Consider the following 22,854-nt stretch of genomic DNA (forward strand, 5'->3'; position numbering starts at 1 on the left):
TCCCTGACATGGGAGATTGAGGAGAGGGTGAGAGCCACCACAGAGGGTCTGCCTGGTCATAGCGTCTTCCCAACAGGTTGTTTATTCCTGCCAGAAGCTATGAGATGGTGGGGGGACTCCAGTGGACACATGCGTCAAAGTTGTACTACAATTCTGGGCTCTAGAGAACCTAGAAGTAGGCCGATGCCTGTCAGACCTGCAAACAAAACAAACCATTGAGCCAAGCCCAAGCTGACCTCCTGCAACCTCTCCTGATGCCACAACTCCCCTAGTCCCACATTTCAGTGGGTTGTTGTCAGAGGCCTGCCTCCAGATTGAAATAAGGCCATTTTTGCCATTGTGGACCACTTCACAGAGATGGGCCACTCTGTGTCCACTTTGCTCTTCAACCATGTCTTTCGCCTTTGTGGTATTGCTGTGTATGTGGTCTTACATAAAGGGTCCTAGTTTGCCTCAGTGTTCTGGTGGGCGTTCTGCAGTCTCTTGAGAGCCACTGCCAGTTTGTCAATTAGGTACCAACGGCCCGAGTAAGAGGATAAACCAAGCAATTGAGATGGCCCTCTGGTGCATGGACTCTCTGAACCTATCCTCTTGGTCCCAGCAACCAAGGTCAACCTGTTCCACAAGAGCCAAGTGGTGCCTGCTGCTCCACCCCCACCTCCCCCTCACCTCATTGATATAGGACTCACTTATACAGTGGCTTGCATCATCCACTCTTGCCAAGGGCAGCCAGTACCTTGTTGACTGGGGTGGGCACAGTCAAGAGGAAAGATCCTGGGTTCCTGCTTGACATATTGTGGACTTGGATTTCATCCGTATTTTACTTGCAACATCCAGCACAATTGGCCTGGACTCTATAGACCACCTGTTGCTCTCCCTTCTAAAGCCCTTGGACTCCCTTTCTGAGGAGGACCTAGACCTCGGATGTGGAAAGGAAATAATTATTTTTATGGTCATAGGTTTATCTTTCTAATTCTGGCTGATGTCATTTAAAAATCATCAATTTGTTGTTCTGTCAGGTTTGGTTCAAGTTCTGTTTAATATAAATAATTTAAAATTCACATTTTTTAAAAACACCTATATTAAAACAGAAAAAATGAGAAAAGGGACAGTGAAAAAGTGTTTTACACAACATGTATGTTTTTGTAAAATTTGCTAAAAGGTTTGTTCCATATAAACAGTATCAAATTCAATATGAATAGTGAACTGAATTGAGCTGGAACCCCTGGGGTATTTGTGGAAGTGTTTTTAAGCTTTGTGTATAGCAATAATTTATCAATCATCTTATGCTAAGATAGAGTCTTTTGCTAAAAGTTCATTTCATTTATACCTTTTTAAGTAAATATTTATTACTATATATTTCTGCCTTTTAAAAAAAAAAAAACAAACAAACTGAATCCTCTTAACATTCTCTCCTGACTCTAGCAGAGTGTCACACTGTTGCCTCTTGTGTGGTGCTGGCCCTGGCCCTTCTCTTCTTCTGTTCCTGACACTGCATCAGGTTTCTCACACACCGAATCAACAGAGCTTGACACAGACATGGAATGGTTCTCTCCCCAGGTTGGAGCATTGAGACATGTGGGCTGAACTGGGGGCCAGCCACCTACTGCCTCATTGATGAGAGAGACCCACTTCTCTGTCTCAGCAGTGACCGCCCTAGTGCCAGACCCTGTTGGTGGCCTTCAAAGCTTCAACAAAGTAGAATTACTGTAATATAATAATGACAATAATCACTGGAGTTTTACATGGTCTGCAGTATTTAATGTAATACAATGAATACGGATCAATTGTCATTTATTCTGTTTATATATAATACAGTATATCTGACCTATAAATCACCAACAATTATTTTTTTTAAAATGCCAGTTTCAGGAGCAAAGGTAAAAATGTGCCCCATAGACTATTGAGCTGTAATGTGGCCCTGTTGTGCTGTGGAGCATGATCACTGTAAAAGAGCTGTGTCTAAGTAATCATAAAATGAGCTTAATATTTAATCATATGTAGACATTGGGAATTGTGTTAATTTAAAATATATCAATGACAACAGTAATCTGTTCTCTTTTCATAAGCTAAGCGTCAACCTTTCGATAATGTTGATGTTGATATTGTGTGTGTGTGTGTTGGTCTGTAGCTCCGCCCTCCACCGATCAACCAATCAAGAAGCCAGGAGTATTTCAGCTTCCGGGTTGCCAGTTACCGCTGAGCCTCCGCTACGACCGTTTCCAATCACAAAAATCGGACGTTAAACCTATAGGACTGTGTTATAATTCTCAACAACATTATGATAGAGCCAAAAACAAAATGCCTTTGAAAGATGGAAGAAGAATTTGAAGACCGACGCCGACGTTGCTAATGTATTTCTGGACAGGTAAGCTTCAGCTAAGTTTGTCTAACGTAATTCTACAAAAATTCTTTACAGTTGAATAACATTATGCATGCTCGTTTATAGTACGCCAGCGCACACGGAGGTGGGTCATCACATTGATTAGTTAATAATAAGACCTAAAAACGGTGCAATGCATTATCCTAACGTGATCCTCAGGTATTATGCTGAGACACTCTGGGGAAAAATCCCAACATTATTACGGCCATTAAAGCAAACCAAAACACGAAATTGGGCAAATGTAAAAGTTCTCGCTGGATCCGGCAACCTAACTGGCAACCTCTACTCTGGGGGCGGGGGTGGGGGATAGCGCACTCCAGCGTTGACCGCAAACTTGCATATTGTTCCTTTAAATTATTCTTAAATGTTACTGTGTTTTTATTTCTTGCTAAAAAAAAGAAGAGGTTCAAACCACTTATTTGGGGTGAATGGGGTTAGTAGGTTCCCTCATCATCTGGATACATAATTATTTCTATTTTGGAAGACCGGTCGGTGGAGAAAGCCAGTGTAGACTCGTCATCGTCCTCAAGATCAGGCAAGTCATCAGTAGATATTGAGCTTAATTGTGGAAGGTTGAACATTTCCAGCTGTCCTTCATCCTCTTGCTCTGGTCCGTGTGCTGCTGCAGCCTTTACTACTTCAAGAGGACGAGGGCAAACAAAAGGTAGATGGCTCGTAGCTACGTCTTCTTTCTGGATTGGTTCTTGAGTATCTTCTGATGTTTCTGTCTCAAGCACCTTCAGATTTTGCACAATTCCATCTTGTGGCAAGGTCTCCCCTACTTTCAAATTGATCTCAACTTTGTTCTGGTCCACGTTCTCCAAGGTTTCAATCTGAGAGCTGTGCCCTTCTTGCCCCTGAGATAACTGACCATCCAATAAATCTTCAGAGAAGTTCTGGCTGTCAAAAGGCTGCATCATCTTTCCCCTCAAGGACGACGAGATGTGGGTGTCATTTTCTTCAAATGTTGTCTCTGAAAAGTTGAATTCTTGACCTGCTCCTAAAATTAAGTGAACATTATTATCAATCCAAGCACACATAATTTACAGATGCATCTCAGTAAATTACAATATTCCCCCCCTAAGTGTTTCAATTCAAACATGAAACTCATTTAAATTAAATAATTTCAGAGTGATAGAATTCAAGTGCTCATTTCTTTGAATTTTGATGGTTATTTCTTGCAGCCAATGAAGCCAAAGAATTTGAATTTTTCAGAAAATGTGAATGGTTATTTGAGGAAAACAAAAATATTTTAACATCTGCCATTGAACAACACAAGACACAACACCAGCAGATGACCTGGCTCCTGACACTGTGACGAAATAGTCAACTTCCTGATGATATTCTAATCTATTGAGATGCACCTGTACATGAGTCAGATCACAACGTGCTCACCTTTCCCTTCCATCTGGAGTCTTCTTTCCTGGGCTTTTTTACGAATCATCGCCATACCTGCCAAGGAGCTTCCAAGTGATCGTCTTTCTCTTGTTTCCCATTCCTGCCTCTCTTTCTGCTCCCCCTCAAATCCTCCCGCTCCCCAGGCCTCTGCACATGCCCTCTCTTTAGGGAACACAGGCCGTTCGTCAAGAAAGGTCAGATTTTGAAGTTGCGCAATCACGGTCTTTCTGTAGTTTGGGATGTTTTTCACCACCTCATTTCCTATTAGATTTAGCACCTTAAGATTTGGCACGGCCTGAAGAACAGTGAGGATCTCTGGATCATATAGAAGATTGTAGGACAGGTCCAGTACGCTGATCGCCAGACACTGACTCAGATGCTGTATGTCACCCACAGTCTTCAACCTATTGTGAGCAATCTGAAAGGTGTTCAGCTCAGGAAGACAGGAGATGTGCTCGATAGTATGTATGTAGTTATTTGAGACATTCAAGATGTGGAGAGACTTTAAAGGGGAAAGGTTGTCCAATTTGCGAATGCGGTTCTGTTGAAGGAACAGACAGCGGAGCTCAGTTAGGCTGTCCAGGTTTTCAATGCATTGAAGCCCGTTGTTTTCCAACCAGAGACACTTCAGTCCTGTGTACTCGTCTAAGTTCTCAATGGTGGTGAAACCTTTGAAATGCAAGTATAAAGTGTCATTCAACCATGGAGATAGGTAAAGTTTGTGCTGCTTACAGTGATCTCGCAGGAATTCCTTAGTCATTCGTGGTCCTAGGTAATTTTCTTTTCTTTCTTTTTCTGTGATGTGTATCATTATGGGCTTGCCTTCCTGAGTTTCATCTTTTCCAGTGGCATCCTCTCCTTTTAAATCCGTTTCGGCACGTCCACATTGAGACTGATTATCTGCTACCATTTTCTAATCCGTTATTTCCTGGATTTTTTAACTTAAAATTCCAAATAAAAAATTAAGCAAAGTTTACTGTGTATTTGAAGGTTTAAGGCCACAGAATTCACTCCGTTTGTCGCTCTGACCCGAGTCTGTGTTTACTATTGTTTCCCAGGCAACGGCTTGGTGGCGTCAGAGAGTAAACGGAAGTAGATTCATGTTCCGTGCCGGACACATTTAGCTGTTGCACACCGCTGTCAGGGAACAACATGATGTCCTCTGTCTGCATAATGCGTCGCTGGACTGTAGGAACGCAGTTTTACAAGACTTTTTGCAGGAATATTTCATTATCACAGGTTCGGGAGAAAAAACGATGGGAAAAATCGTACACACTATTAATGGCGAGGAAGTTAAAGCTCGACGGACCGCCATTACCAAAGCACAGGTGAGGTTATCCATCAGCTGTGGCTTCATTTTCAATTGATCTACAGCTTCACATGGACATTAATAACACCCCCACGCCAACCAAGCAACGAATAAAGTATAGCTTCCTAGATAAAAGGCTGTATTGCATGTAAGCGTTAGTAGAAGGTAGAAAAAACATTGTACTTTGGTTATGCAGGCGGAAATGTGTGTGTGTGTGTGTGTGTGTGTCGGCGGGGAGGGGGGTGTTAAGAAAAACCCTGTAAATATATTTAAATTAGTAAATATTTAAAGAAATATGCAGCATGTTATTGTTGCAGATATCTCCTTCAGGTAAAACAGGGTCGTAATAGAATGAACACTCCTTTTCAACTTCTCTTAGGGAAGTTTTTTTAGATGTGAATTTATCAGTAAGGATGAAACCTCTCGTCTTCCATCCTTTTGAACATTTACAATTTAGTCATTTATCAGACGCTTTTATCCAGGGTGATTTACATTGAGAGACACTATGACCTATGGAGTACAAGTGCAACAGAGGGCTTTGCGAGTCAACGCAGGCAGCCAGTGGCGCTCCATCAGCAGATCCTCAATTGTTGGCCTTGGGCATGCTGGTTGCCTGATAAAGATAAACCTTTTTTGTCTCATCTACAGTCAATGAAGTGTATTTTTTATACCTACATGCAATAGCAAATCAAAGTAGTACGTACACATCACATTCATTTGAGAAATCCTGACACCAGTCCAACATAACAACCAACCAGTCCCTCTTTGGAATCTCAGACTAGATAGAACAGTTATCTCTTATAACATTTTGGGTCTCATTTCAGGTCACAGAAGCCTCACTGGGATTACAATGCAGAGGTCCAGGCCTTCAGCAATCGTCTCAATGAGAGTTTCTCCCTTGAGCTGCTGAAAACAGCTTTTGTCAACCCATGTTACCTGCAGGCAGAGCTTGCAAGGAGACAGGGGTTAGGTTTGGACGTTGACACCACTGCCCTTCATCTCAAAGATAATGTTGAGCTTAATGTAAAGGGAGTGGGGTTCACTTCGAGCTTCCTGGCAGATTTTTGCAGGACCAGCTTTCCAAAACTGCCGAGCGAGGCAGTAGAGAGCCTTATTAGCCATCTCACCAGTTCAGCGGTAGTGACCCAGGTAGCCAGGAACCTCGGCATAGAGGACCTGACAATGAGTGGAGACTTCCCCATCCCTGAAGAAGTACTTCATGCTACATTCATGGCAGTGGTGGGTGCGTTGCTGGAGAGTAGCGGAGCTGAACGAGCTGGACTATTTGTCAGGGTAGGTTGCTTTGAGTGGGTAATATGGGTTAAAATTTGTATTTAGAGTTGATATATTTACTCATTGTTTGGGTAAGAATGGGCGTTGGCATCTTTTCTTCTCATTATAAAATGTCTTTCGTTAGGATTTTCTGGTAACTCAGCTGATAGGAAAAGATCTGTTTGACATGTGGACTGTTGTCAACCCCATGGGAGTGCTGGTAGAAGAACTTACCAAGATGAATGTCCCTCCGCCAGAGCCTCGTCTCGTCAGGGCTGCTGGTGCCAGTACTGTCCTACCGCTTTATTTTGTTGGACTGTACAGGTATGGGTATCGTGGTTACAGTTCATTGAACAATATTTTAAAAAGTTTTTAAAAATCAAAGTTAAAAGAATGTTTCCTTGCAGTGACAAGACGCTCCTTGCTCAAGCTCCAGGGGAGACCACGATAGCAGCGGAAGAAGAGGCAGCACGTGTCGTCCTCCGTAAAATCTACGGCTATGCGGAGAACCGCACACCAATTGACTTCTGCAGACCTCGGCCTGAGCAGCCTTTAACTCAGTCTGTCAGCAGCTAAAAACAAATGATGTATCAAACTGCAATAATCTTCTGGAGTGTGTGTAGCTGAGGGAATAAAAAACCTGTAAAAGGTAACTATCCAATTGTCTGTAATAAAGGATCAAAATACAATAATCTTTTGTGCTATGATGTTTGAAGTTTTGTGTTGGTATGGGAGTGAGAGCTCTTCAAACATTTGTGGTGACACAAGAACACATCATCAATCCTTGTATTTCAGGAAGCTTCTTGCTGTTTCAAATCCAGCATCTCCAACTTTTTGAGTGTAATTAGAGCAGTAATAAAGATGATTAGATCAATCGTGTTGTATATCGTTATAACAAGAATTGTCTTCCACGACTACACGACTAAAATCAATATTTAACGAAAGTAAACAAGCAATAAAACAACATTAAACAAGGAACAACTTCTAAATAATTTAAAACCACAGTAAAAGAATCACTTGTCAGAGTTCAGTGTTACAGAAGTCAAGTGGGAGAAATTGTTCTTATTTAAAATTTGTGTTCAGCACACACCTGGGGTTCATTTTTCACAGACGGTAATGGTAACTGGCTGTTTTTCTTTTCTCTCCTAATGGTATATAATCCTCTAAGTAGAAAGACAGCAGTGATAAGTGAGAAGTAGCTTGCGTAGACGATGAACTGCAAGTAAAAATACTTTGTTTTAATACAATAATAATAAAAATAATGAATTCAGTGGTTATTGGTCCAACTACCTACCTGAGGAATGATGCCAAGGGCCAGTCCCCCACTGTCAACCACAATAGACGTTAAGATTGTCTGCAGAACCAAGGCTCCAAAGGTGTTTGCTCCAAAGACCAATGCATATCTTTCCATCGTCAGTTCAGTTGCAATGTGGAACCTAAGACCAACATTTAGTTACTTTTTGTTTGTCCCTGATGTCCTTTAATCAGGTTAAAACAAACTCTCATCATATAATTTCCTTACATAGCTATTGTCATCAGCACCATGTGCAGGCATTTGAAGACAATATAACTGGCATAGCTGATCCAGATGTTGCTGCTGAAGGTCATAACAAAGAGTGCCACAGAACAAAGTCCAGAAAATCCTGCTAACGCCAGCTCTCCCCATTGCTCCCATCTCTCTTCCCTGTAGCCAATACCATAGACGGAAGCTGTACCTGCAACACAAATCTGGATTTTTAGATTTGAAATAACAGCTGAATTAACAGGAACCGTTGAGATTTGCCATAATATACCAGTCCTTTTTATCACACCAGTCAAAATACCGTATCTACATTAAATATATAACCCTTTAGTTACAATAAGAATTGAGCCATTTTCTTAACATATGTCATTTGTGATCTGTTGTTGTGTACCCTACTCAATATACTGGACACTGCCTCCACCCCTCCATTGTAAATGCTGGAATTCTGAGAAGGTTGCACATGTTCCCAGAGCACCTGCAGGGTAGAGAAATCAAATGGAACAGCACTAAATATTGGGCTGGTTTGATATTTAATCAAATTTGTCAAAGTAGTTCATCCTTAGCTAATAGTAAAATCCAATTGATTTGTTTTTACAGAAAAACAAAGGCATTGATGCTTTTGATGCAGACAGTCCTTGAGTTGACAGAAGCTTCATGAGGAGCATGCCCAGACATAGGGAGTTCATACAGAGACGAGGAGACCACGCACACTACTGAGCCTAAATTTGACTTTTTTTTAAGGACATTACATCACAAGTGACACAAAGTTAGATCAGCCTGAAGTGTGTTTTTCCACTTTAATTTTGAGTGTGACTTTAAATCCATGGATCGATTGATTTCCATTCCATTGTGTGCTTTTGTAGTTTAGTACATTGAACAATGCAAAGAACAAAGTATTTATTCTATCTATCTAGGATGTGTTCTTTTAGTGTTCCGATGGATGGATGGATGGATGGATGGATGGATGGATGGATGGATGGATGGATGGATGGATGGATGGATATTTGGATGGATATTTATATATTGGAAAATTCTAATTCTGAAACTGACCTGTATAAAGTTTACTGTCTGGTTGAAGCCACAGGAGGCCATCACCCACCATAGTGACCAGTAGAGCAACTGTTTGGAGGCAAAGCATTCACGGAAGTCCCTAATCATCTGGAGGAGTACTTTCCCACATGTTTGTGCTTCGGCCAACTCCTGATGGTCCTCTGTCTTCACCCCTGACTCCTCTGATTCTTCTGATCTCTCTTCTCCTTGGAAATCCCCTGTCAACTTTCTCTTTCGATGGAAAAACATGCTCCGCTGTGGCATTGGCAGGAAGAAGGAAACTAAGAGCGCAATTGCGATGAGAATGAGGGTGAAAACCAAAGCGTCATTGTATGACAGGAGCTCCAAGCTAAAAAGCAACTGGCCTAACACCGAGCCAACAGAGTACCCTAGGAGCTGAACACTCCGAATGTAAGAGGTGGCCTTCCGGTACTTGTTCAGATCTACCATACTGTAATGACAAAAATATTCAAGTCAAGTTTTCTGAAACAATCAAAACACCAAGTCCTGTGTTACCACACCTGTAGATGTAGGAGTAATAGCCAAGATCGCTGGCTGTTGCCACCCCAAAGAAGAACTGCGATACTTGCATTCCTGGAACATTTGTTACCCAGCGAATCGTGGCCATGGTGATGAAAAGTGCCATGCACTGCAAGATCACTATAGGTTTATATCGCAGCCAGTCAGTCAGGAGGAAGACTGGCACCTGTACAGCCAGGAATGAGTAAGTCCACACTGGGAAGATCTCATTGTTCACCTGATAAGATTGACACAAAAAATACATAAATATATGTGAGTGACTTTGTTGCTTCACATTGCAAAACTGTTTAGGACGAAAAACCTCAGTTGAGTGTAGAGTGTACATATACATACATGCATCTTGAAGAGAATTTGTGTTTATCTTGTTATCATGTGTTCCATCATATGTTCCTGTCTTCTTTTAGAAGTACTTTAGAAGCTATGGTAGAATCATTAGCAAGTGTAATAAAGATCAGAGACATTCCTTTGACAGGATTGTTGTTTTGACAATTGTAATCTCAGGAGACAATCAGGCTGGAAGTGGTAGACCCCCATCGTAAACGTGACAGCATAGTTTACTGGTGTTGATAAGTTCCTCTGCAAGAAGGTGAACTTTAAACTGGCCATTTGGGAGACAATGGAGAACAAGGACTGTGTCAGCATCCAATGGGACTGGAAGAAGAAGACGATGTCATCCAAGAAGAAGGACTGGATTGGACTGAATTAGCATAAATAATTTACATATGTGTTTCTATAAAAGATTGGGTCAAAGGATAGTTGGGTTGTCAGACTTTATAATGGATTCTGTTATTGTAGGGTTATGAACTGGCCCAGGGCTCTGTAATATTTGTATCTTGAATTGCTTCTATTGTTAAATACATTTTGAAATTGGCATTATTCTTCTTGAAGTCTTCATTCAAAGAACACGGGGATTGGCAGTGACACACGAGAGGTATTGCGATCCAACAATTTGTGCCCATAGTTAGTGCATGTCGTCGGTGCAAGTCCTGCGTAATCTTTACTCATTTTCTCCAGGCGGTCATAGAGAACTCTGTCCAGTGCGACTGTCTGCCTAGCCATTTTCCTGCCCTTTGGTCCAGTACATCAATCTATTCTTCTTGGTAACTCCTGCATTCCCCCTTCCACTTCCCTATTACAGTACAGATGTGGACAGAGTTCTCCAGCACTGGTGGAATATGATCCATCCATGTCAGCATATCATTAAACACAACAACAGGAAATTGGTATGTTTCCTCTTTCTCAAGTTGTCCCTTTAATTTCCACTGCCTCAGACGCCCTCTTATTTCTTCAAAAGTCAATCACTATTTTTATCATTTTCCAGATATTGAGCTCCAGAAATTGTTCATGATACTCAGAGAAAAACCCGTATTTGCCTGACAAATTGGGTTCCATTCTATAAAAAGTTTAAAATAATTTAACTGAACTGATGGTACCTTCATGTTTATCAGCTTCTTAACAATGATGCACAATTGAATCACATTAAAATGTATCTAGCCATCATGATAAAGAAATCTGAAGCAGTTAAAAATGTAAAGCCTTTCTTCTTTTTAAAAACACTAAGAGTACACTGAAAGTGGTCCTGTAGGCCAGAGACAGCATCCCTTCACTTCCCTTTATCTTGGCAGGGAACTGTCGGCAGGGACCCGAATGATGGACATGTGGTGGAAAAGGCCAAGGTGGGAGCAGCTTTGTTAGGTTTCTTTAGCAGTCAAAGTTTTAACCTACTGTAATCATTTACCAGGTTATAATTAGCATGACCTGTGTAACCTCAAGCTATGATTAACTTGTCCGAAAAGACCCACTACATGAACAATTAAATACATTTTAAAATGTAATTTTCCACCAATCAGATAAAGGTTCATCATGGCCCTCAAGTCCGATGACACATGCATTTTAACTTCCTCACTTTTACATGGTATTTCTCATGCATGGAATCTAATTCAGTTACAGGGAAACGGTTCATCGGAGCACATTTATTGCTTCCCAACAGCTCGGGGAGATGGGGAGGTACACATGGCACCACAACGAACTGTTGAAGGCAGTAGCTGACAACATCAGCACAGGGATCCAACTAGCCTTGCTTCCAGCAAGGTGCAGTACTACCTTTATCTGGGCAGGAGAGAAGCCTCCATATCAGCTAAAGACCTCAATAGGGTCGCTAGCCTTGGCTCATGACTGGCGACAGAAGTTGGGCCTGTTGACACACTTAAAGTTTTCCACAACGCATTGTCATCACACTCAGGCCAGACTTGGTTTTAACCACTGGGCCAGGGCCACAGGGGAATCTGGGGCACCACCTTCCTTACAAGAGAAAACAAAACTACAAATTCAGTTCTTAATGCCAAGTTTACCCACTAGTGTGTATCTACATGCAAAATGAATGATACAAACTACGATTCTACCAAATGACATTCATTCACCAGTGAATAGGCATAATAGTATGCAATCAAAACTCAAATAGGAATAAAATTTTAATCAACTAAATGTGAAGGACAATGATTCTGATGCAAAATATAGACTCTAAAGAGCTAGAAAATGAATCTATTTTATCAATAACATTAGGTTACTTTACTGAGTGATTTGTTTTATCTTTCTTAGCATACATACCTGTTGAGCTGTCAGGTTCTTGTCTGGTCCTGTCAGGTATGGAACCAGAAAAGGCTCCATGGGTTTAATTGTGCTGAAGAATCCATATATGCACAGTATGGAAGTTGGATACTTCCAGTTTTTCCTCCATGTTCTTACTGGTTTCATTCTCAGCTGTTTTTTGTTTTCCTAGTGTGATCGTGTGTGTTCCTCAAGCAGTCTAAGTTTTAAACGGAGTTAATAAATCACCTAGTCATAATCAGTAGGACCATTGTAAAATGGGTAGCTCAAGTTAAGCATGATTGTGAATAATAAATGTCTGCTGTCCTTGACATGTGGAGAGATAAAAAAAATGATGAGCAAGGTCTTTTGTTTTTTTGGTTTACTGTTTTAATACCAACAGATTAATGTGACGATTCCTCAAATTCTGATGCCTTAAACACTTAAACACTTCACCGGTTTCTATGGGCCTTTGAATAGCTGACAGCCTTCCAATCAGTTTTAGACTCATTTTGTCATTTAGTTTACAGCACCTGCCCCTTCTCCCAAAATACACAAAACCCTAAATCATCAAATACAATTTTCAGAAGCAATAACAAATACATTTTAGTTAAAATATCTGAAAAAAAAGTGAGGAGGCGGAGTTTTGGTCTCACCATAGTGGGATTTATGATATCACTTCCTGGCATCAGGCCTGGCACAATCTGTTGCTATGTTAGATGTCACATGTTGTCGTGCACCTTGCTATCTACATTGCCAATTTTCGTATCGCTTGCACTTATCACTCAATTGCCACTCTTTGGTATCTTAATTTCCCGTCATATAGTTATGATTCTGATTAATAATGAATCCAAAGCTGCAAATTGTATCAGAAACCTGGGACTTTGGACATGTCTACACCTTTGTCTTTGCTCAATTAACTTTCAAATTACCAACATGCTCAAATTTAGATTAATTTAATAGAAGACCTTTTTTAACAGAGATAGGCATTTAATGACAACTGGACACAAAATCAGTTCTCTGTTCTATCGAAAGGCAACTACAGGAAGCAAGAGGCTGGATTAGTCCAGTTAATCAAATGCTGCCAAGGTGGGTCTGCAGGTACTGAAGACCCCCAACAGAGTACTGATGGCAGGTCTTCTCATAGTGTAGTTTGGCCAGGACCAAAGTCTGCTACAAACTTACCATGCTCTTTCAATCAACCTGTTGAGCCTGGTTCTTTCCTGTTCACAATATGCCTCTCCTCAACACACCACTGCATAAAAGACTACTTTCATACTACTTTCCACAACGCCACTGTTGTAGAAAGTTCTGAGCAGTGGTCTGCACACACTGAAAGCTTTGAGCCCCCACTGCGGGTACAACAGGGGCCAGTGTTGTTTCCTGTTGTGGGGGCTGAAATCAACACCAACATACTTGTGTGTCCTCACACTCCATGTGAAGTCCCTGGATATTTCCTCTAGAGGTCCACTATAATTTCTTTTGGTTTCCTCCCATTAGAGGTGGTTCTGAAACTCCACAATCATTTTCCTGTGCTCATTGGTGTTTCTTTCTGGCACACCGCACAATAGCCGTGTCATCAGACAAATATCGATAGTTGTGGGTAGTGTTTTTGGAGATCTTGTGGATCCATCTACTACCCCATTACCCTGGGCTATCATGCCTGCTTTCCTGAAGGGTTGTACTCTCCTGTCCCATCCTGATTACATTGTTCCCATCCTGAAATGATAAAACATCCAATGAGGGTCTGATAATTCTCTGCGGATGGGGATTTCTGGACACACCATGTCCACCACTGCCTTCAGTCTGCAGGCTTCAACTTAAGAGCGGGGAAGACTCAGAGTTAGTCGAAGCAAAACCTTCTGGAGAATGATGTCTTGATAATTGACTCAGAGATAAGCTAAACTGGCTTTGTGTGTTATTGGGAGATGGCGTCATCATTGTGGGCGGGGTTTAAGTCTACGACAAAAATTGCCGTCATGTCAGGGTTGACTAACTCAGGATTTTGACTAAGCCTTCTTTCTGAAACAGGCCCCAGATGGCACAACAAATATGTCATTGGTCACATACATTTCCGAACAAACCCAACAATGTTCTTATTGACGTTGAGGGAGGACAGATGAGAGGACAAAGCACAACAAGACAACAGAAGCAGAGTCATCTGAGGAATGTGGGGAAAAAACGGAAACTTCAAACTTGGTGTCATGCCCTACAACAAAATTGAAAACTGGAAGTTACGAGTATGACTTTATGACCAAACACTGTAAAGGAGAAACTAAAGGAACATTGTCAGATACACAGACACGTTCGCCCGTGCAAAATTGCGGTAGCAAAAGTGACTTGTGGCTTGAATGTCTCCTGACATCAAACCAGAGCAGCAAATGTTTCTTGTTAAAGGAATTGTGGTTTATCCTGGCACACAATAAAAGACAAAAAGACTTGAGACCAACGTGTAAATCTCACTTTGTTGTTGGTAAATACTTTATATACAATGGATTCTTGACTTCAGCAAACACTGTGCAGAAAGCAATTCAGGTAACATTCTTTAAACATTCAGAATGTGTCTGAGATCTCAGGAATGCAACAGCAATCTACAACATTACAGACATACAGACATTCGGAACACATAGATACCACCCTCAGGGTCTTCACTTATTCACAGTAGAATGTATAAGACTGTTTCTGTAATGTATGAAGGTTCTTACATATTTTTTGTTTAAAATAGCAGGTTAACATTAATGCTGTAATAATTGAAAAGTATCACAATTGTATTTACATAAGGTAAGTGAAAGTCAAATATAATGCATGTGTACATATGGTATGTATACAGGCAGCTGTGTATTATTTTGCCCCTTGACCAGAGCCACCTTATATCAATGTCAATGGTTTCACTGGTTACAGTCTTTAGTCCTTTTTACACAGTCCCAGGAAAAGGAGTGTTCCACTCCCACACAGTCATTCTGTTACTCAGAGACACAACACAGAGAATCCACTCAGCCATTGTCACCTGTGGTAGAACAGGCCGATTCCACCTGATAGGGCAAATGTTAACTTGATCTTTTATGTGACTTTTCCACCTTTACCCAATCGCCTTGACTCCATGCCGTTTTTAATCTTCCCCTAGAGGCATGAACATTTTTAAAATCCTATAAAATGATTACTGTACCAAATGGTTTGGAGTAAGTCAAACAGACTGCAAGTGGTTCAACCAAATGGACATTATCAGCTTAATCAAGTTTGTTGTGTCTTCATTTAATACTGAACTTTTAATACTGAACTTTTAATACTGAACTTTTAATACTGAACTCTGCATTAGTTTTGAATTTGCTTCCCTTCTGAAATCAAAATGTAACCAATAGATTAACAACGCCTGATGAACTAAGCTAGTGTTATTAATGGTTAAAACTCTGGTTGTTGCATTTGTCCATGCGCTGACATTTGTTTCTTTTCATTCAAAAATCCCGCTCCGCATGGGAGTCCCTCATCCTGAACCCTTCCAGCGCTCCCTGTCTCTGCTCCAACACCAGCAGTTACCTTCACACCGGAATCTGCTTTGATGGAGATGTAAAAATAGTTTTACTGGTCAACTTAGCTTACAATTTGGACTGTGCACGTTGTAAATAACACGCTATTAGCTGCTTACTGTAACAACACTTCTGCTTCATGACTTTGTGTCTTGTCTGTTAAATCACAGGTGGGCAAAGAGTCAACAGTACAAAACCAAAAGTCACCAAAGCTGTTTTGGTGCAATGGTGGGAAACGTGGCGCCACATTTAAAAAAGGCCATCAGTGTCCCAAAACATTTCTGGCTAAATAAAATTAGATTTCCATACTGAATACGGCTTTCATTTAATATAACAGTATCAAATAACCATGAATGATATAGATACCACGTGTTAGATATAATGTCTCCATGGCAAGTGGAAGTGGTTTTTGCTTGTAAAAGACAAAGACACCCTCAATCTGCCTTCCTCTTTCACAAACACACACACACACACACACACACACACACACACACACACACACACACGTAAGCACTTTCATGTTCATTCATAGACAGAAAGTACAAATGAAGAAATTAATACTGGGACACCCCCTGGCCTCCTCCCAACACACAAAGACAACTCAAACCAAATAAATGCTGGCATACAGTTTGATAAGGAGCAAACCTATATTAGAGGACTGTGAGGCACATAATCTACCAGGCCAAATCCCGCCTAATATTTGGTATAGTCAAATTTGATGTGGCTGATTAAAAGGGAGGTTTTAGCTTTGAACCCTGGGAAAACCTTTAGCTATGTCGGCGCTACACACATTACGTATAATGTGGAAATGTAGTTAGATGTAAATGGTTGCAGCTAGGGACAAAACCCACATAGTCAGCCTCTTGTAACTGTGTGTTCTAACAATTTCATAAACACTTGATGTCCATGGCTGACTGGATCTCCAGCTTGGTTATTACCCAACACACCTCTGGGAGGACAGATAGTCATAGATTATCTGAGGTCTATTTAGTAAAAGAGGCCATCTCTTTGTGTAACAACCTTCCTGATGGACCTGATAAGAGCTACATCACTGCTCCTGGGGTGTGGTTTAAAAGGGTCAGGTCATTTTGTTTTAATTAAAAAACTTTAAGTAATTGAATGTGAGTAGGACAGAGAGGGGTTTCTGTTCACCCCTGACTTTGGTGAGGTTGGTTGAGGACCCGGATGTGAAGTGAGTGTCAGTTCACCCATCGTCTGGGGTCGAGTCTTCGGGGGTGGATGAATTTTCAGCAACGTCATCTGCGGAGTCACTTTTGTGAATTCGTCCGTCGCTGCGCATGCTATGGAAAGTTTTGTGGAAAGCCTCCATCATTGAATGTGCCAGTTTTTTGGCCTCCAATTTGTTCTCACATTCCACAGCATGGCAGTCCATCTGGAAGGACAGGTCATCATTGATCTCCCGATAGATCCAGGCAAATATATTGGGTTTGATGCTGTGGTCTGCTGTGCAGAAGGCAATCCGTGCCACCTGGTACGTGTCCATGGATACTGCGTCTTCACCGTGTTCTTCGAAGTGTTGGAGACGCACCTGGAAGGGCCGAATCTCTAAGAGAGAGTTTGCAGATGCGGCGCCGTGTTGCGATTCTTGCGCTCGGCGCTCAACTAGAGCCACTACCGCCGGCTCTGTGCACCCCGACAGAAACTTGGTCCCCGAGATCATTAACTTACCGAGGTAGGACACCTGTGAAGAAAAAGCCAGGCACTGTTAGACACATAAAAACAAACTACATGGAAGAGTCTTTACTGTAGTGAGCTTGTTCAAGCGTGTTCTTTTGTGTTTTGAGAAGAAATTCAGAATCTGACAAATAAAAAACAAAAATGCGAAAAGTAGTTGGCATCATCAGAGATTTAATCAGGGAATGGAAGTGGATTTTGTGATCCTTGTGCTCCTTTCGTCTTACCTTATAACCAGCGTGGGACTTGCTCTTTATGAGCGGGGTGGTGGAGCAGAGTTCAATGGCCTCCGGCTCATGGAAGATGACTGTGGGCAGTTGCTCCTTCCTCAGAGTCAGCACATTTAACTTGGTTTTCAGCATGGTCTGAAAGTGCTGATGGAGAAAAAACAACGGATTTAAGGAAGACAGAGAAGTCTGTTTGTCTGCACCAGAGATTTGAGCAACACTAGCCGGTGTTGGGGATGAAAGCACAGATGGATGCAGCAACTCAAAGACTTGCAACCCATGCCAATTAAATTCATCTTAAAAACACCTCGCACTGCCACCTGGACACATCATCGGTCAATCAATCAATCTTTATTTATACAGCGTCTGTTACAATCAAACTGGTCTCTGCACCGGTTGAGGAGAAGGAAAAGCTTCAGAAGGTCATTATGACCGAAAAGAGCTGAAAAGAATTTTGTGATACGAAGTTTGCTGGTTTCAGCCCAGGATGAGGTGTCACAGTGTCCTTAAACAAAATACTAAACCCCCAAACAGCTGTGTCTACGCACAGGTTTTTCCTAATTCCTGGAAGGAATTTCTGCCATTCCTCCTAAAAGGAACTGTCCTCCTCACAGATCAGACCACAGGTGTCTGGAGTTTCCATCCATAGGTCCTTACATTCTGTCCGATAAGGTCAAGACCAAAATATTTCCTTTCCCAAAGTATTCCAAACCCTGTCCACAGACACATGAGGACTGTCCACAGACACATGAAGACTGTCCACAGACACATGAGGACTGTTCAGACACATGAGGACTGTCCAGACACATGAAGACTGTCCACAGACACATGAGGACTGTTCAGACACATGAGGACTGTCCAGACACATGAGGACTGTTCACAGACACATGAAGACTGTCCACAGACACATGAGGACTGTCCACAGACACATGAAGACTGTTCACAGACACATGAAGACTGTCCACAGACACATGAAAACTGTCCACAGACACATGAAGACTGTCCACAGACACATGAAGACTGTCCACAGACACATGAGGACTGTCCAGACACATGAGGACTGTCCACAGACACATGAGGACTGTCCACAGACACATGAGAACTGTCCACAGACACATGAGGACTGTCCACAGACACACGAGGACTGTCCAGACACATGAGGACTGTCCACAGACACATGAGGACTGTCCACAGACACATGAGGACTGTTCAGACACAGGAGGACTGTCCACAGACACATGAAGACTGTTCAGACACATGAGGACTGTCCACAGACACATGAGGACTGTCCACAGACACATGAAGACTGTCCACAGACACATGGAGACTGTCCACAGACACATGAGGACTGTCCACAGACACATGAAGACAGTCCTCATCCAACATGAGGCTCTGCTGAGGTTCTGAGAACAAGAATGGCCCAATGTTGTCAAATCCAGCCGTAGAAACTGTGTTCCATCATATCCAAGAAGTCTAGAATTGCTGCCAAAGGTGCCTCAACTAACCACAGACAAGAGTCTGAAGGTTTTTCTGGGCAATGCAATATTTTAGCATTTCTAAAATTCTGCTTTCACAATGTCCTTCTGAGCTATTGAGTGTAGCTTGATGACAGAAAATATTTGGGTTTTATTTTTATTCAAGTGTGAGGCCGCAGCACAAAGAAGGGTCCGACTGCACTGTCCATAAGCAGAACCACATATTGGATCGAGCAATATCATAGTCTGTCATTGTCACACTAAAGGGTCCGGCAGAGGGTTTCTGTCAAGCGCCCAGACAAACTCCTGACTAGGTTTGACTCTGCATAAATAAAACTAACCTGAACTAATAGTGTTCTGTACATTGGACTCAATCACAGGCATAATCTTTTAAAGAACTAGTTCCAGCTCATCCATCCTGTAGATTGCTTCTTCTCAAGATGCAAATTTGGAAAAGTATTTTGGTAAAGACTGCCTGTGCACTGCATACATAGAGAAGAAATGGGGCATTAAGGGTAAAGGGGTAAATCCCACTGGATAGTACAGTCAGAGGCATGAAAAGGAGTGTTACACTGATGCCTCAGGTAGCTGTTTCTCTACTGTTTGCAACCTTTTTGTCCTAATCCTTTTTGACAAAAATGACAATTTTAAAAAAGAATTATTAACTGCAGGCAAATTAAGACTTCAGCCTGGGGAAAAAAAGAAAAAGGGAATCAAAACTGGCCTGCCAACTTGCACGTGAATACGTTTGTGCTGAGGCCATCGCCTGTTGAGCAATGTGTTTTTGAAATAACATGAAGGGAGGGAAAAACAGGAGAAATGGACGGTGGGGGGAGGAGAACACATCAGCAGGGTGCAACATCAGTTCTGTATGGAAACGGATTGTTTTAGCAACAGTAGCTTAGCATTACGGGTACAGCTATGGCCTCCTCAACCACACGTCCCTTTTTTGTCTTTTTCAGTTGCTTTTCCTTCCTGACCGAGACAAAAGTGCAGGAAGAAGACATAAGGTGTTGCTATGGCAACAGAAGAGAGCAGACATGACAATATTATGAATCTACATCACAGTTTATGGGAAACAAACTGCAAAGGAAAGAAGCTGTTGAGGAGGTAGAAATTAAGGTGGAGAGGGCAGCGATGCTTTAACGGCTTTTTAATCTATTCAAAGGTTTGAAACTCTAAATTTAACATTGTAAAAGCCCAAACGATCGGGAAAAAACGACGTGGAATGCAAAGTGCTGAGGTTTGCAGCATTACGCAACTTGCTTTGCTTGGTTCCACATTGCAAGACGGAGTAATTAAAGTTGAAATTAATTTTTCAAATCTGCCTTGTTTCCTTCCAAACACTGTTCACTCACACGCTGGTCAGAGTTGCCGCTCTGAGGGGATTTTTTGTTGTTGTTGTTTTCGTCTTTTTAGAGCGCTTTTAGATAAAAACAACACTGTCCGCCCAATTTCTCATCAAGATGCTGCTCAGCTGTGGGCATCACATCACAAGTCAGCACCAGAAGTACCTAACGGACCAACAAAGAGGGCTTTACAGATGTGACATCGGTCGGGAAAAGCTTAAACATTATTCGGGAGAGATAAGAAGCCACATGTACAGAGAGGATTTACAGTAACGTCTGTTATGGACAGAAACAGTCACCTTTGGGCTAAACACGGTGCTTCGGGATGGACACGGCACACGTGTGGGCGCCGGCTATGGTGGCCACCGTGTCAGTCATCATTGTGAGATCCATCAGCGAGGACTTATTGGAAAAGCTCTGGACTTTTCCCATGCAAAGACCCTGGTGACAAGGACTGGAGCACTCTTTACTCGGGTCATTTCGAGCGTTTCCAGTGTGCACGACGATGCTCGGCGGCTGAGTCCTGGCAAAATGCTGCAGGGTTTATGGACCTGTTGCCCGGGATCCACTTCTTCCTGGAGTCGGATAATACCTACTGGACCTGTGACTCCTCGCAGCCAGAATGAAGGAGCTCAATGTAGAGACGCAGATGTAACACACGTTTGGGGCTCACTAGCACTGGAGTGATGGTGCCAGATTAGAGGTGTCGATAAAAATAATTAAGGTGCATAATATCACCTGTAATAAACAGGAAAAATGTACACCCACGATAACTTTCAGCTGTAATAACAACCCTATTCATGTATTTCTTATCTGTAAATAAGCAGCAAATAGTAGCTCAGCCTTGGATCAACCAGAAAAGAGCAGAAATATTTCGGGGATCTTTAATCAGACTCTGGATGTCGAAACTCTTTTTAATCGTCCGCATCTTTTGACGCCTGAGCAAAAAGCAGGGGGGGCTGGAAGGGGGGGGTCTATCTCTTGGCAGGCAGTCGGCGGGTCCACATCTGGAGAACATTACGTCTGTAGGAGCCGTAAAGCCAGACTCGCCCCGCTTTGCATATCATATTTTGTGCCTTTTCCCACCACGTCGTAGCCGGCGACGCGTAAATGCCACATTTGCAGCTAATTCCAGATGAAGAGCGTAGCGGGAGATCGCGCATTCCGATGTACGTGCACGACTGAAAACGAGAGAAAGGCCTGCAACTCTGCCGGAGCGATCACTTTGGTTTTCCCAATTCAAATGTAAACCCAATGTCCAGTGGTGTATTTGCGAGTCTGCGGAATGCTAATAGCGGCGCGGGGTGATCGGTGTGCGTGCTGTGATTGGCCGATTTATCACCGATAACCGCTGCCGAGCACGTTAGATAGAAAGCATGTGAAAGATCGCGCTGACAAAACATCTGCAGCTGCAGCGAGAACCCCTGCGCGTCTCTCCAGGACGCCGTTCGGGCTGTTTTTCGGCTGGATCGCTGGGAAAATGTGCGTTTCTCGACACGCATTTACGCGCCATACCTGCAGTCTCTCCGACGTTGGCTGCCACATGTTCGCAAAGTCCTCGTCCTCGGTGTTGCTTTTTTCTCTGTCCGTCGTTTGGCTCACATCTGTTCGCCTTTCCGGGTTCTTCTCTGACCCCTCGCGGGCGGCTGGGCTGTGGGGGCGCTCGCTGTGATCGCAGCGTCGCTCCGCCTGGCTGCACTACCGGCCCCGGCCACAGGGGGCCGCCACCGGCCAACTGCTTGTGGATGTTTTTCATGGCCCGCTGAGAAATCGGCTACATAGTCCAGACAAAATAAGATATTTTGGGGGTGAGGAGTTTCTATCGAAACGTTCCACTTTCAGGAAAGTGTCCTGGTGCCAAGACACCTTCAGAGTGCCACTGAGGTATGAACAAATGCTCATATTAGACACTGTAATGAGCTGGCGACACGCTCCAACACCATCCCGTGATCCCACAAGGAAAATAGAAAGAAAATGTTAAAAAAAAAACATTCCATTTTCATATAGGAGGCTTTTAAATCACCACTTTGACTCGCCTCAGATTTTGCTGACAACCATGTAATATCTCTAAAACCGAGGAGCATATCGCTCTTACTTTTCCAGAAAAAGCATGTGCAGATTGTGCCAACCCATTCCCCTCTGTGCCAGAAAAGATTAGACCTGAAACAAATTCTTCAAGAACCTCAATTCAAGCTGTTCTCTGGCCGTTCTCACCCCTGGATGAGTCGCCAGTTCATGGCAGGGCCTGAGCATCTTTGGGTTTGCTACCTTGCTCAAGGGTACCTCGGCAGTGTTCTTGTTTCTTGTATGTACAGCCTGTTTCAACAGCACCTCAGCGGGATCAACTTGGGCAGTTCCATCTCCTGAAAAACCCACTAAAACACAATTATGGTGAGCTGGTCAGGTCCCCAAACCAGGAGATTTTCCCCTCCATGCTTCTCAAATGGTGTGGAATGTCCTATTAACATCCTGTAGCGTTCTCCGTGGAAAACCTCAGACTGGCCTTTCTTCACGCTTCACAGAT

The 22,854-nt window shown here is 42.6% G+C and overlaps 4 protein-coding genes across 6 annotated transcripts; 1 reads left to right on the plus strand and 3 right to left on the minus strand.

Moving 5' to 3' along the window:
• Positions 1-1,734: 1,734 nt before the first annotated feature.
• On the minus strand, positions 1,735-4,691 carry LOC130535510 (dynein axonemal assembly factor 1-like). The gene is made up of 2 exons (XM_057050585.1): positions 3,779-4,691; positions 1,735-3,383 (listed from the first exon to the last, which is right to left on the minus strand). Exons 1-2 carry the CDS (start codon positions 4,689-4,691, stop codon positions 2,818-2,820), a joined length of 1,479 nt encoding a protein of 492 aa, XP_056906565.1. The 3' UTR covers positions 1,735-2,817.
• mrpl44 (mitochondrial ribosomal protein L44) lies at positions 2,048-7,054 on the plus strand. 3 transcript variants are annotated; one of them, XM_057050589.1, is made up of 6 exons: positions 2,909-3,047; positions 3,209-3,327; positions 5,021-5,109; positions 5,915-6,383; positions 6,508-6,686; positions 6,770-7,054. In XM_057050589.1, the coding sequence occupies exons 3-6, from the start codon at positions 5,063-5,065 to the stop codon at positions 6,936-6,938; spliced, it is 864 nt and encodes a 287-aa protein (XP_056906569.1). In that variant the 5' UTR covers positions 2,909-3,047; positions 3,209-3,327; positions 5,021-5,062; the 3' UTR covers positions 6,939-7,054. The 3 variants fall into 3 exon arrangements, with proteins under 3 accessions (XP_056906570.1, XP_056906569.1, XP_056906568.1); XM_057050590.1 differs by lacking the exons at positions 2,909-3,047; positions 3,209-3,327 and adding an exon at positions 2,048-2,368; XM_057050588.1 differs by lacking the exons at positions 2,909-3,047; positions 3,209-3,327 and having other exon boundaries at positions 4,794-5,109.
• A 78-nt stretch (positions 7,055-7,132) lies between these two features.
• Positions 7,133-14,138, minus strand: slc19a3a (solute carrier family 19 member 3a). The gene is made up of 7 exons (XM_057050586.1): positions 12,082-14,138; positions 9,456-9,691; positions 8,935-9,385; positions 8,281-8,359; positions 7,885-8,077; positions 7,657-7,798; positions 7,133-7,578 (listed from the first exon to the last, which is right to left on the minus strand). The coding sequence occupies exons 1-7, from the start codon at positions 12,226-12,228 to the stop codon at positions 7,429-7,431; spliced, it is 1,398 nt and encodes a 465-aa protein (XP_056906566.1). The 5' UTR covers positions 12,229-14,138; the 3' UTR covers positions 7,133-7,428.
• A 385-nt stretch (positions 14,139-14,523) lies between these two features.
• On the minus strand, positions 14,524-22,027 carry pid1 (phosphotyrosine interaction domain containing 1). Its single transcript, XM_057050591.1, has 3 exons — positions 21,846-22,027; positions 17,507-17,653; positions 14,524-17,286 (listed from the first exon to the last, which is right to left on the minus strand). The coding sequence occupies exons 1-3, from the start codon at positions 21,873-21,875 to the stop codon at positions 16,789-16,791; spliced, it is 675 nt and encodes a 224-aa protein (XP_056906571.1). The 5' UTR covers positions 21,876-22,027; the 3' UTR covers positions 14,524-16,788.
• Between the last annotated feature and the right edge of the window lie 827 nt (positions 22,028-22,854).

The sequence above is a fragment of the Takifugu flavidus genome, chromosome 12, assembly GCF_003711565.1.
Source record: "Takifugu flavidus isolate HTHZ2018 chromosome 12, ASM371156v2, whole genome shotgun sequence".
Lineage (NCBI taxonomy): Eukaryota > Metazoa > Chordata > Actinopteri > Tetraodontiformes > Tetraodontidae > Takifugu > Takifugu flavidus.

Excerpts from the sequence above, each read along its gene's own strand:
- slc19a3a (XM_057050586.1), bottom strand. The coding sequence starts at position 12,228 with ATGAAACCAGTAAGAACATGGAGGAAAAACTGGAAGTATCCAACTTCC. Across the intron at positions 9,692-12,081 it reads AGAACCTGACAGCTCAACAG|GTGAACAATGAGATCTTCCC; the intron begins GTATGTATGCTA and ends CAATCTTATCAG. Across the intron at positions 7,799-7,884 it reads GTGCTGATGACAATAGCTAT|GTTCCACATTGCAACTGAAC; the intron begins GTAAGGAAATTA and ends TGTTGGTCTTAG.
- LOC130535510 (XM_057050585.1), bottom strand. The coding sequence starts at position 4,691 with ATGGTAGCAGATAATCAGTCTCAATGTGGACGTGCCGAAACGGATTTA. Across the intron at positions 3,384-3,778 it reads ACTCCAGATGGAAGGGAAAG|GAGCAGGTCAAGAATTCAAC; the intron begins GTGAGCACGTTG and ends ACTTAATTTTAG.
- mrpl44 (XM_057050588.1), top strand. The coding sequence starts at position 4,934 with ATGATGTCCTCTGTCTGCATAATGCGTCGCTGGACTGTAGGAACGCAG. Across the intron at positions 5,110-5,914 it reads CCGCCATTACCAAAGCACAG|GTCACAGAAGCCTCACTGGG; the intron begins GTGAGGTTATCC and ends GTCTCATTTCAG. Across the intron at positions 6,384-6,507 it reads GAGCTGGACTATTTGTCAGG|GATTTTCTGGTAACTCAGCT; the intron begins GTAGGTTGCTTT and ends GTCTTTCGTTAG.
- pid1 (XM_057050591.1), bottom strand. The coding sequence starts at position 21,875 with ATGTGGCAGCCAACGTCGGAGAGACTGCAG. Across the intron at positions 17,654-21,845 it reads CAACGTCGGAGAGACTGCAG|CACTTTCAGACCATGCTGAA; the intron begins GTATGGCGCGTA and ends TTTCTCCATCAG. Across the intron at positions 17,287-17,506 it reads AGTCCCACGCTGGTTATAAG|GTGTCCTACCTCGGTAAGTT; the intron begins GTAAGACGAAAG and ends TTTTCTTCACAG.